Source organism: Capricornis sumatraensis, chromosome 3 (assembly GCF_032405125.1).
Source record: "Capricornis sumatraensis isolate serow.1 chromosome 3, serow.2, whole genome shotgun sequence".
In the NCBI taxonomy this organism is placed as follows: domain Eukaryota; kingdom Metazoa; phylum Chordata; class Mammalia; order Artiodactyla; family Bovidae; genus Capricornis; species Capricornis sumatraensis.
Window position 1 is genome coordinate 140,841,452 of NC_091071.1, and position 13,263 is coordinate 140,854,714.

At 43.0% G+C, this 13,263-nt stretch overlaps 1 protein-coding gene and 1 pseudogene across 1 annotated transcript; one reads left to right on the top strand and one right to left on the bottom strand.

Moving 5' to 3' along the window:
* Positions 1-239: 239 nt before the first annotated feature.
* Positions 240-2,712, bottom strand: LOC138076493 (gamma-crystallin F-like). The gene is made up of 3 exons (XM_068968682.1): positions 2,704-2,712; positions 2,382-2,624; positions 240-512 (listed from the first exon to the last, which is right to left on the bottom strand). Exons 1-3 carry the CDS (start codon positions 2,710-2,712, stop codon positions 240-242), a joined length of 525 nt encoding a protein of 174 aa, XP_068824783.1.
* A 17-nt stretch (positions 2,713-2,729) lies between these two features.
* LOC138076322 (ubiquitin-ribosomal protein eL40 fusion protein-like) lies at positions 2,730-10,021 on the top strand (annotated as a pseudogene).
* The last annotated feature ends 3,242 nt before the right edge of the window (positions 10,022-13,263 follow it).

The window sequence follows — 13,263 nt, forward strand, 5'->3', positions numbered from 1 at the left end:
TTGACTTCACACGCCAGGATGTAAGTAAGTGTTTGGACCCAGACATTCTTTCCAGACCCTCTAACTGCTAGCCATGTTTTCTATTGACATGTGTGAGAAAAAGCACATTATTCCTAGCTTTCGTTTTGCTGAGTCCACCCAAGGAGTCTGAAAGGAAAAGACGGCTACATAACTGCAGGAAACACACAGGAAATATTTTATTAGCTTCCAGATAGAGAAAAAGGTAGAGTAAAAATATTTCAATAGAAATCCACAGCCCTCCTCAAGGAGCCCACTCGGGCATCCACAGCCCCCCATTCGTGGTAGCGCCTGTAATCCCCCGGCCGCAGCAGGTACTGCCGCCCCCGGTAGTTGGGCATCTCATAGAGGACCCACCAGCCCTCCAGCACATTGAAGGAGTGGATCTCACTGAAGTGGAAGCGCTCATGGAGCGAGGAGCAGTCCTCCGTGATCTCCACCATCTGGCCTCGGTAGTCCTCTCGCTCGTAGATCCTCAGCCTGTGGGAACTGGTCTGTGGGTTCAGCAATCAGCAGATGGCAAAAGTCAGAAAACCTAGTCTTTAGCCACCAATCACTCACACCCCTGGGGGAAATGGGCATTAAAAATTTTTTTCTATATCAAAGATGACAAAAAGACAGCCAACACCAGGGTCAACTGTATACAGTTGGGTAGAATGCATAGTGTAAAACTGAAGCAAGGGCCATTCACATAGATCAAGATACACAGGACTTCCCTGGTGTCCAGTGGTTAAGACTCCACCATTCCAATGAAGTGGGTGTGGGTTTGGTCCCTGGCTGGGGAACTAATATCCCACATGCTGTGGGGTGTGGCCAAAATAAAAAGGATATGCATGGTGCTCCCTAGAGTTTTCTAGGACCACAACCTACATGAACCATATTTAGAAACTACTTAGTACCATTTTTGGGTAGCAATTTTATATATAATTTTTGTTCTCTCCTTTATAAAGACCATTGACTTATGGTGGCCTGGAGTTCTCCTTGAAGGATATAAAAATAATTAGATTTTAAAATTAAAAGGCAAATATATCCCTGGCAAAAGGCATTATTTTGGATCTCAGTAGCTTTAGAAGAGGCTGGAGAGAGAGGAAGCAGAATTGATTTCCCCAGAGTAAGGCATAGATTGGTAGCAGTTCAGACCAGACATCTCCTAATCCCTTCCTTTCTGCTTTGAGTCCTGCTTTTCTGAAGTCCTGAAAAGCAAGAGCCATCGTAATGGTTAGCTTTCAGTCCTCAGATCTAACATATGATTCAGGAAAACACTTTAAGGTTATTGATAAAAACAGAAACTCAAAATCATAAGGCAGGCCTGTCTAGATCAATAGATTATAAGACGTTTAGGGAAATGGAAGGGAGGCTGTTAGTCTTGGGTGAATCCTGTCTGTCTCTTCAGAGCACTTGGCTTTTATTTGCTTGTTTCTTCCCAGCAGGTACGTATTCAGTCTTCCTTTTTCTACCATCAAACCCTCCTTAGCAAAGGTTCTCATAAACAATTCATTCTGAGGCATAAAAAAACTACCAATAAGGCACCTTCCATGGTTTGCAAAGGGTTCACATGTCCATTACCTAATTTTGATCTTCACAATAGCCTGACACACGTGGAGCAACCATTCTGTCTTCTTTTATGAGAAACTAATGACTAGAGCTTTCAGGCTGTAATCAGAAGAGTCAGCACTGGAAGGTGGAAGCTGAGATTTCCAAGCTCCTAATGCCAGTCTGGGTTCTATCAAGGCATTAAATCCTCTGAGCATCTTTCAAAGTTACCCAAAGTGGTACATTTTCCACAGGACTCTGTCATAGTCAAATTATAGCATCCCTAACTGTGGAATTCCAGGCTGCTTGGGCTTTATTTGGATAGCAGTGGCTTTGCAGGAGCTCATAGAGTCACATTGCTGGTCAGTTGTTTTGCTGAATCAAAAAGCAGGACTTGAGCGACCCTGGTTGTTCAAAGTAGTCAATATCTGGAGGGGGAAGGGTGGCTTGCCAGGTACCAGGCAATCTCCTATCCGCCTCATCACAGCTCTATGAATTAGCCGCCCTAGTAGCCCCATTTTACAGGTGAGGAAAGAGACAAATAGCCCAGGGACTAGCCTAAGACCACTGGAGTGTGAGGAGTTCATTGTCTGTGGCACAGACACTCTGAACAGATACCCCCACTTTTCCCCAGTAGAGGTGAGTTTATATTAGCAAAGGAAAAGACAATCTCAATTAAGGGCATTGCATTCTCAATTAAGAGAGATTATAAAGGAAAAGAGAACTTGGTTAGAACCAGCAAAGGAAGGCCACCGTCCTACAGTCTGACCACAGCTCTAGGGCATCGGTGTGACCCGAGGTCACGGCAGGCCCAGGGGGACCGGACTCACGTGGGGGATGAGGCGGCAGGAGCGGATGGAGTCGCTGAGGCCCATCCACTGCTGGTAGTCGGGGTAGTCGCCCCTCCGCAGGAAGTACTGGGGGCCCTGGAAGTTGGGCTGCTCATAGATCATCCAGCAGCCGCTGTCCACGCGGATGGAGTTGCAGCGGCCCAGGTAAGGCTGCAGGTTGGAGTGGTCGCTGCTGCACTCATAGTGGCGGCCCTGGAAGCCCCGGTCCTCGTAGAAGGTGATCTGCAAGGAAGGGAAGGAGAGGCTCAGAGGCCTGGCCTCCAGGCGGGCTGCGGGCCCCTCCCGCCGGCGCGGGGCTCACCTTCCCCATGGCTGCTGGACGCGGGGATGGAGTTCAGTGCGGTGCGGCTGGCGCGCGGTCTATATAGCGGGAGGGCTGCTGCGTTGGCAGGAACAACACAAAAGGGGCCCCCGGGTGAGGAGGATTTCCTTTCTGTCTCTTTTCTATATAATGACGGCGGGGGTGGGGTGGGGGACTCACTGTATGTTTTCTCTTAGACTCTCCAGAGCTTTCGAACTGATGACCCGCGTAAAACTGTCACTTGGTGCCTCTGGGGCCTTTAAATGAAGCCTATTCAGGAGATGGGAAGCGAGCAAAAGCGCTTAACCGGGTTAACACTTGTAATGAAATATTTTATTTATCTTTTAAACATTCTAAGTGATCTCTTTTTGAGGAACAACACGGGATAGTGACCAGGTCAGCGGTCAGGATGGGCCCCAGCGCGGGGCGTCTAGATGAGAGAGTTTTTCCTTGGTGTGAGGATGTGGGACACAGAGGCACCTGCCTTCTGCACAGGAAGGAGGTTGAAGGAGGATGGGATTTTCCCCTGAGAGAAGCTTCTCCCATCCTCCTGGCTGAGGAGTGGGTGCAGCAGACATTACGTTGGAGGGAGGAAAGGTGGGGGGCACTGGACCCCAGGAAGCCCTTGTCATGCGCCTGGCTCAGCTCTGCTCCCTGGAGACTGAGTGGACCAGGGTCACCTCCAGATGCAGCCAGTGTCTCCCAGGAAGCTCCCAACTCTGGAGTTCATGAGGCAGCTCATGGTGGTTATTAGTCACACACTAACTTTTTATTTAACCAATAATTTTGCAAATTAGGGGCTAAGCCTAATTAGTTCTGTTGTTGTTGTTCAGTCCAAGTCATGTTTGAGTCTTTGCCACCCCATTAACTGCAGCATGCCAGGCTTCCCTGTCCCTCCTCATCTCCCGGAGTTTGCCCAAGTTCATGTCCATTAAATCAGTGATGCCATCTAACCATCTCATCCTCCATTGTCCTCTTCTCCTCCTGCCCTCAATCTTTCCCAGCTTCAGGATTTTTCCAATGAGTGGGCTCTTCACATCAGGTGGCCAAAGTATTGGAGTTTCAGCTTCAACATCAGTCCTTCTGATGAGTATTCAGGATTGATTTTCTTTAGGATTGACTGGTTTGGTCTCTTTGCTGTCCAAGGGACTCTCAAGAGTCTTCTCCAACACCACAGTTCAAAAGCATCAGTTCTTCAGTGGCCTGACTTCTTTATGGTCCAATTCTCACATCTGTACAAGACTACTGGAAAGACCATAGCCTTGACTAATTAGTTCTGAGTGAGTGAATGGGAGAAGTCACTCAGTTGTGTCCAACTCTTTGTAACCCCATGAACTGAAGCCTACCAGGTTCCTCCATCCATGGGATTTTCCAGGCAAGAAGACGAGTGGGTCACCATTTCCTCCTCCAGGAGATCTTCCCGACCCAGGGACTGAACCCAGGTCTCCCGCATTGTAGGCAGACGCTTTACCATCTGAACCACCAGGGAAGTCCTAATTAGTTCTAGCTGTGTGCAAATTCAAGGTTATATGCAAATATAACAGATTTATAATCTTACAATCTTGTGAAGACTCTCCCTTCTCTACCTCCCCTGGCTCCTGGACAAGCCTGGTTGTTCTCTGGTTAATATTCTGGTTCCACAGGCTGGAATCTTCTTTCTTTCCCTTAAACCCCTCCCACCCCACCTCCACCAGCTTCTTCTGGTGCTCCACTCTTTAGAAGAGATTTTCTCAACCTCGTACTGTTGTGACAGTTTGGGTCAAAAAAATCTCAATTGTGCAGGTCTGTCCGCTGTATTTGAGGATGTTGAGCAGCATCCCAGGTCTCAATCCTCTACATGCTATTGGCATTACCCTCATGGTTATGGCAACCAAAAATGTCTCCAGATATTGTCATATGTCCCCTGGGGGAGCAAAATAAACCCTGGATGCAAACCACTGCTTTAGAAAGATCTTGTCCTCAATTATATACAACTGTGATACTTCCTGTTTCATTCCTCAGTCTGGACTTTTGTTACTTAAGCCTAAAGCCAAAAAACTATTTGCCTTGAAAAATTTTATTTGAAACACATAAGTTTATTAAGACTTTCCCACATTGTTTGTCTCAAAAATCCTAATTTTATAGAAATGTGAAAACTATAGAGAAGAAGAAAGGAGGAAAAAATTAAAATCATAGGACCATATTTTTAAAATCACTGTCTGGACTTCCCTGGAAGTCCAGTGGTCAAGACTCATCGCTTCCAATGCAGGGTTCAATCCCTGGGTGGAGAACTAAGATCCCACATGCCTCAAGTGGTGACCAAAATCAAAAAACAAAATCACCATGGACAAGTATTTTAAAATCTCCTTTCAGTTCGACAAGATGAAAAAGTTCTAGAGATCTCTGCACAGCAACATCCGAATAGTTAGCAATAGTTGCTCCCTGGGTTGGGAAGATCCCCTGGAGAAGGGAAAGGCTACCCATTCCAGTATTCTGACCTGAAGAATTCCATGGACTGTATAGTCCATGGGGTAGCAAAGAGTTGGGTTTCCCTGATGGCTCAGTTAGTAAATAATCCGCTTTCAATGCAGGAGACCCTGGTTTGATTCCTGTATTGGGAAGATCCACTGGAGAAGGGATAGGCTATCCACTCCAGTATTCTTGGACTTCCCTTGTGGCTCAGTTGGTAAATAATCTGCCTGCAATGTGGGAAACCTGGGTTCAATCCCTGGATTGGGAAGATGCCCTGGAGAAGGGAAATGCTACCTACTCCAGTATTCTGGCCTGGAGAATTCTACAGACTGTATAGTCCATGGGGTCGCAAAGGATTGTACACTACTGAGCGACTTTCACTTTCACTGTACTATGTGTTTGAAAAACGGTTAAAATAATAAATTTCATGTTATGTGTTTTATTTTTTTTTACCAAAATAAAAAAGACTTCATTCCTCCTCCCCTCCAAAAAAAGCCCTTTAATAACTGAGAAAAGAAGAGAAGCGAAAAGCAAAGGAGAAAAGGAAAGCTATACCCATTTGAATGCAGAGTTTCAAAGAATAACAAGAAGAGATAAGAGAGCCTTCTTCAGCAATCAATGCAAAGAAATAGAGGAAAACAACAGAATGGGAGAGACTAGAGATCTCTTCAAGAAAATTAGAGATACCAAGGGAATATTTCATGCAAAGATGGGCTCGATAAAGGACAGAAATGGTATGGACCTAACAGAAGCAGAAGATATTAAGAAGAGGTGGCAAGAAGACACAGAAGAACTGTACAAAAAAGATCTTCATGACCTGGATAATCACGATGGTGTGATCACTCATCTAGAGCCAGACATCCTGGAATGTGAAGTCAAGTGGGCCTTAGGAAGCATCACTATGAACAAAGCTAGTGGAGGTGATGGAATTCCAGTTGAGCTGTTTCAAATCCTGAAAGATGATGCTGTGAAAGTGCTGCACCCAATATGCCAGCAAATTTGGAAAACTCAGCAGTGGCCACAGGACTGGAAAAGGTCAGTTTTCATTCCAATCCCAAAGAAAGGCAATGCCTAAGAATGCTCAAACTACCACACAATTGCACTCATCTCACATGCTAGTAAAGTAATGCTCAAAATTCTCCAAGCCAGGCTTCAGCAATACGTGAACCGTGAACTTCCTGATGTTCAAGCTGGCTTTAGAAAAGGCAGAGGAACCAGAGATCAAATTGCCAACATCCGCTGGATCATGGAAAAAGCAAGAGAGTTCCAGAAAAAAATCTATTTCTGCTTCATTGACTATGCCAAAGCCTTTGGCTGTGTGGATCACAATAAACTCTGGAAAATTCTGAAAGAGATGGGAATATCAGACCACCTGACCTGCCTCTTGAAAAACCTGTATGCAGGTCAGGATGCAACAGTTAGAACTGGACATGGAACAACAGACTGGTTCCAAATAGGAAAAGGAGTATGTCAAGGCTGTATATTGTCACCCTGCTTATTTAACTTATATGCAGAGTACATCATGAGAAATGCTGGGCTGGAAGAAGCACAAGCTGGAATCAAGATTGCCAGGAGAAATATCAATAACCTCAGATATGCAGATGATACCACCCTTATGGCAGAAAGTGAAGAGGAACTAAAAAGCCTCTTGATGAAAGTGAAAGAGGAGAGCGAAAAAGTTGGCCTAAAGCTCAACATTCAGAAAACGAAGATCATGGCATCTGGTCCCATCACTTCATGGGAAATAGATGGGGAAACAGTGGAAACAGTGTCAGACTTTATTTTTTTGGGCTCCAAAATCACTGCAGATGGTGACTGCAGCCATGAAATTAAAAGACACTTACTCCTCGGAAGGAAAGTTATGACCAACCTAGATAGCATGTTGAAAAGCAGAGACATTACTTTGCCGACTAAGGTCTGTCTAGTCAAGGCTATGGTTTTTCCTGTGGTCATGTATGGATGTGAGAGTTGGACTGTGAAGAAGGCTGAGCACCGAAGAATTGATGCTTTTGAACTGTGGTGTTGGAGAAGACTCTTGAGAGTCCCTTGGACTGCAAGGAGATCCAACCAGTCCATTCTGAAGGAGATCAGCCCTGGGATTTCTTTGGAAAGAATGATACTAAATTTGAAACTCCAGTACTTAGGCCACCTGATGTGAAGAGTTGACTCATTGGAAAAGACTCTGATGCTGGGAGGGATTGGGGGCAGGAGGAGAAGGGGATGACCGAGGATGAGATGGCTGGATGGCATCACTGACTCGATGGATGTGAGTCTGAGTGAACGCTGGGAGTTGGTGATGGACAGGGAGGCCTGGCGTGCTGCAGTTCATGGGGTCGCAAAGAGTTGGACATGACTCAGCAACTGAATTGAACTGAATTTTCACTTCTTTGATCTAATAGTTCCACTTGTAAGAACTTGTCCAAAGGAAATAGCTAAAGGTACATGAGAATGTTATGCACAGTGGCATTTTATCAGAACACTCTTTACAATGTGAAAAATTAGATTCCAATGAAATGTCCAACATAGTGCATTAACTAGGTAAATTATAGAGCATCTCTCTGATGAGATTCTACACAGCTACCAAAAATCATATTCACAAATAATTTACTTAAGAATATGGAAAATACTCAACATATGTTAAAATTTTAACATGAGTATATTATACACTGAAAACTACAAAACATTGCTGAAGAAAAGAAGATATAAATAAATGGAAAAACATCATATGTTCATGGATTGGAAGACTTAATATTGTTCAGATATGAATATTTCCCAAAGTGGTCTACAGATACAATGTAATCCCTATAAAATTCTAATGATATTTTTTGTGGCAGTAGAAAATCCCATCGTAAAATTTAGATAGAATCTCAAGGGATCCCAAATACCCAAAGCTTTGTGTGTGTGTGTGAAGCAATTTTTAATTTTTATTTATTTATTTAATATTGGCCTTACCACATAGTTTGCAGGACCTCAGTTCCCTGGTGTCTCAGACAGTAAAAAATCTGCCTGCAGTGCAGGCTTGGGTTCAATCCCTGGGTTGGGAAGACCCCCTGAAAGAAGGCATGGCAACACACTCCAATATTCTTACGTGGAGAACCCCCATGGACAGAGGAGCCTTGCGGGCTACAGTCCATGGGGTCGCAAAGAGTCAGACACGACTAAGCACACGCAGTTCCCAGACCAAGGATTGAACCTGGAGCACTGCAAGTGAAAGTGCCAAATTCTAACCATCAGACACCAGGGAACTCCCCAGAACAATCTTGAAAATGAAGGACAAAGCTGGGACATTCTCACACTTTCTGATTTCAAAATTACTACAAAATTACACTAATCAAAACTGTGTTGTACTGGCACAAAGACAGACATATAGACAAAATGAAAGAGTAGAGAACACAGACACAAACCCTTACATGTATGGTCAAGTGAATTTTTTTTTTTTAATTTGGTCAAGTGACTTTTGACAGGTTCCCAAGACCATTCAATGAAGAAAAGACAGTATTTTCAACAATGGTACTGGGAAAACTAGATATCCACATGCAAAAGAATGTAGTTGGACCTTTACCTTACAATATGTATTACACAAAAACTAACTCAAAGTGAATTAGAGACCTAAATATAAAAACTAAACTGAAGAAGGAAAGAAGCAGGTTGCCCTGACTGGACTCACTCCATTTTTAAAAGAAAAGGAGCTCCATCTTACACTTTGGTGAACTTTGGACTGCATATCAGGGAGGCCATAGAGATAAAATACTAACAGCCAAGCAGGCTTCCCAGATGGATAAAAACCAAAACAGGCAGACCCTGTACCCAGATCTCCCAGAGCCAGAAGGAAAGCATTGTCCACTATGTAATCTTAATAATGTTTATTGATATAGACTAAACTGTATGTCAAGATAGCTTTAGAATGTAAATCTATGGCTGTAACCTGATTGCATCTCTTACTAACATTGTCCCAGGTGGACTTTAGAGAATTTGGGGATGTGGACTTGGGCACATACACTTTGGGTATAAAAGGTTGTCACAAAAATCAGTCGGGGTCCCTGGCTAAAAAGGAAACTTTGCCTCGGACCTGCCAGCGTAATAAACTGCACTCCACTATCCATGCTGTCCTTCTAAGTGAGTTTGCTTCACAAAACTACAAAACTCTTAGATGAAAACAGAGGAAAATCTTCATGAGATTAGACTTGCAATGATTTCTTGGATATAACACTAAAGCATAGACCATAGATATATTGGAGTCCATCAAAATAAAAACTTTTGTGCATCAGAGGAGACTATCAACAGAGTGAAGAGGCTACCCAGGGAATGTGAGAAACTATTTGTGAATCATGTATGATAAAGGATTGCTATTCAAAATGTACAGAGAACTGATACAACTCAGCAAAATCAATAGCAATGCCCCCCTAAAAAAAACCCCAATTAAAAAAAAGGCTTGCCCTTTCTCTTCAATGAGGTGGCCAAGCAGCAGACTCAGAGATCCAGATCTTTGTGAAGACCCTGATGGGCAAGACCATTACCCTTGAGGTCGAGCCCAGTGACACCACTGAGAATGTCAAAGCCAAAATCTAAGACAAGGAGGGCATCCCGCCTGACCAACAGCATCTGATTTTCTCAGGCACACAGCTGGAGAATGGCTGCACTCCGTCAGAATACAATATCCAATATCCAGAAAGAGTCCACCCTGCACATGGTGCTTTCTCTGTGAGGCAGCATCATTGAGCCTTCCCTCCGCCAGCTCGCTCAGAAATACACCTGCAACAAGATCTGCCACAAGTGTTATGCTCACTTGCACTCCCGTGCCGTCAACTGCTTCAAGAAGAAGTGAGGCCAAACCAACAACCTGTGCCCCAAGAAGAAGGTTAAATAAAGCCCCTCCACTGGCTTATCCTTTGACCGCAGGGTGGCCTCGTGCCCAAGGCCCAAGGCCCTGGGGCCTCAATAAAGTTTCCTTTTCATTGACTGGAGCAGTTAAAAAAAAAGTCTTAATTAGAAGCTTCTCCAAATAAGATAATACAATGGCCAATAAGCACATGAAAAGATGCTCAACATTGCTAATCATTAGGGATATGCAATTAAACCTACAATAGATACTTCATACACACTAGAATGACTTATAAAAAACAGAACAGAAAATAAGTGTTAGTGAGGATGTCAGAGAAACTGGAAAACCTGTGCATTGTTGATGGGACTGTAAAATGGCAGAGCCACTGTGGAAGATTGCATGGTAGTTTCTCAAAAATTAAACATTTAATTACCACACGATTCAACATTTCCATTTCTAGGTGTATTCAAAAGAATTGAAAGCAGTGACTTAAACAGCTATTTGTATCCGAATGATCATCGCAGCATTCTTTATTACAGCAAAAAGGAAGAAACAAGACAAGTGCCCTTTTAGGAATGGATGCATGGATACACAAAATGTGGTATATGTGTAGAATGGAATATTATTCAGCATTAAAAATGAATAAAATGTTGATAAATTTCACAACTTGGACAAACCTTGAAAACACTATCCTAATTGAAGTAAGTAAGACACAGGACAAACATTATATGATTCAATGCATTTGAGATACCTGGAATACATTTATAAAGAAAGAAAGTAGAATGGCGGTTACCAGGGGCTGGGGGAAGGTGGGAATGGGGAGTTATTGTGTCATGAGTACAGCAGCTTGGGATGATGATAAAGTTCTGAAAATGAATAGTGTTGATGGTTGCACAATGATATAAACGTGTTTTATGCCACTGAATTGTACACTTAAAAATGCCTATAGTGGTAAATTTTATGTATATTTTACTATGATTTAAAAAGTCTTCCATTAGCAACAAGAAAAAAAAGGGAATCAATATTAATTTTTCAAAATTAATTTCTTGATTTCGATAATTCTACTGTGGGTTAGAACTCCATGATCTCACTGCCAAGGGCTCTCTCCTTGGCTGGGGAACTAAGATCCCACAAGCTGCATGATATGGCAAAAAAATCTTTTTTTACTGTAGTTATAAGAAAACATTAAAATGCGATAAATCAGTGACTTAAATGGAATTAAAAAGCATTTAAAACGGTTTATTTTAACTTACTGTCCTCTTACTTTATAATAAGAGAATAATTAATAAAATTAATGTCTTAAGTTTTTTTTTATTAGTACCTTTCCCTCCTTGGGTTTTCTTCCTCTTTCCCCATTTACTCATTTCATTCTATCTTACACCACCAAAGCTTACGTTTAAGATCTGGTAATATTTAAGGTCTTTTTTAATGCTGGGAATTGGTGCTCTGGACACAATTGTGCTGTAGGCAAAATTGTTAGGTTCTTTCCGTCACTCAACTTTCCTTGTATATTTCACCATTTGCAGCTAGCAGCTATGGTACCAGGGGCACCAACTTCAAGATAATACAGATGTTAAATATTGTGGGAAATGGACAAAACTCTGCGCTCTGACGATAGTGTTGAGCTGCTGAATCAACCATCCTTAAATCCTGGGCTACCCTAGGATTTCCTATCGTGTGAGTAGATTTCCATATTACCCATTTGGTATGTGTTTTGGCCAATTTCAGTCTAATGTATATAACTGATTCAGATCCATTTTTGTCCAAGGGATTAGGGTACATTCTAATTTGAGGAAACTCCGGGAGATGGTGAAGGATAGGGAAGCCTGGCATGCTATAGTCCATGGGGTCACAAAGAGTTGGACACAACTGAGTGACTGAACAATAACAACAACTAATCAAGCTTTGGAGGATGAGTAGTTCACCAGGAAGAAGGTGGGGAAGAGTAATCTGGGTGAGGAAAAGGTGTGAGCAAATTCAAAGAGATGTGAAAATGCTTGATGTGCTTGGAAAAGATGGAGTAAAGGATGACTGGGGCCTGGTAATTGGAGAGGAAGTGGATAAGCTGTAGCCAGATTCTTGAAAACGTAGAATTTTTTTCTGTGGGCAGTGGAGCAATATCAGAAGTTTTTATTCAGGGAAATGACTTGATCAGATCAGTCTTTGAGTACAAACATAATCACTGCTTCTGCTTTCTACAAACCCACTCCAGTATTCTTGCCTGGAGAATCCCAGGGACAGGGGAGCCTGGTGGGCTGCCATCTATGGGGTTGCACAGAGTCAGACACGACTGAAGCGACTTAGCAGCAGCAGCAGCAATGAAATGCAAGTAAGACAATAAGCAGCAGGAGAATGTAAATGATAACAATGTTATACTTCCTTATAACCTTTTACAGGCAATATATTAATACATATATATAAATATGTATGGAGAGTATACATATACAGCTATAAATGTATATAACTGTGTGGATACCATATTTGCATATATGTAGACAGAATACTGGAGAAGGCAATCACACCCCACTCCAGTACTCTTGCCTGGAAAATCCATGGATAGAGGAGCCTGGTAGGCTGCAGTCCATGGGGTTGCTAAGAGTTGGACATGACTGAGTGACTTCACTTTCACTTTTCACTTTCATTCATTGGAGACAGAAATGGCAACCCACTCCAGTGTTCTTGCCTGGGGAATCCCAGGGACGGCGGGGCCTCGTGGGCTGCCGTCTATGGAGTTGCACAGAGTCGGACATGACTGAAGCGACTTAGCAGTAGCAGCAGTAGACAGAATCCTGGGCTTCCCCAATGGCTCAAGTGGTAAAGAATCTGCCTCCAATGCTGGAGGCACAGGAGATGCTGTTCAATCCCTGGATTAGGAAGATGCCCTGGAGGAGGAAATGGCTACCCACTGCAGTATTCTTGCCTGGAAAATCCCGTGGACAGAGCCTGCCAGGCTACAGTCCATGAGGTCACAAAAAGTCAGACGTGGCTGAGACACATGCATGCATTCAGGGGACGCAGCTGTGGATTATCCTATATATCTAATTCAATTCCGGGTTAGCTGCTTGCAATGACCTCATGGTAAGAATCTGTACACTAGTGCTGTCATTATTTTGACAAGAATCTTCCTGATTCCATAATGGAAAATCTCTGATTTTCTGAACTGTGAGTTCTGAATTCTGATGTACTTCTATTATTAACTGTTTGAAATTAAAACTGGACCTTAGTGTACCTTATATAAAATGAGTGATCTAAGTTAGATAATCTCCAAGTCTGAAATATGTTAAATA

Coding starts and splice junctions, on each gene's coding strand:
- LOC138076493 (XM_068968682.1), bottom strand. Junction 513..2,381: donor CCTGCCGCCTCATCCCCCAC/GTGAGTCCGGTC, acceptor CTGAACCCACAG/ACCAGTTCCCACAGGCTGAG.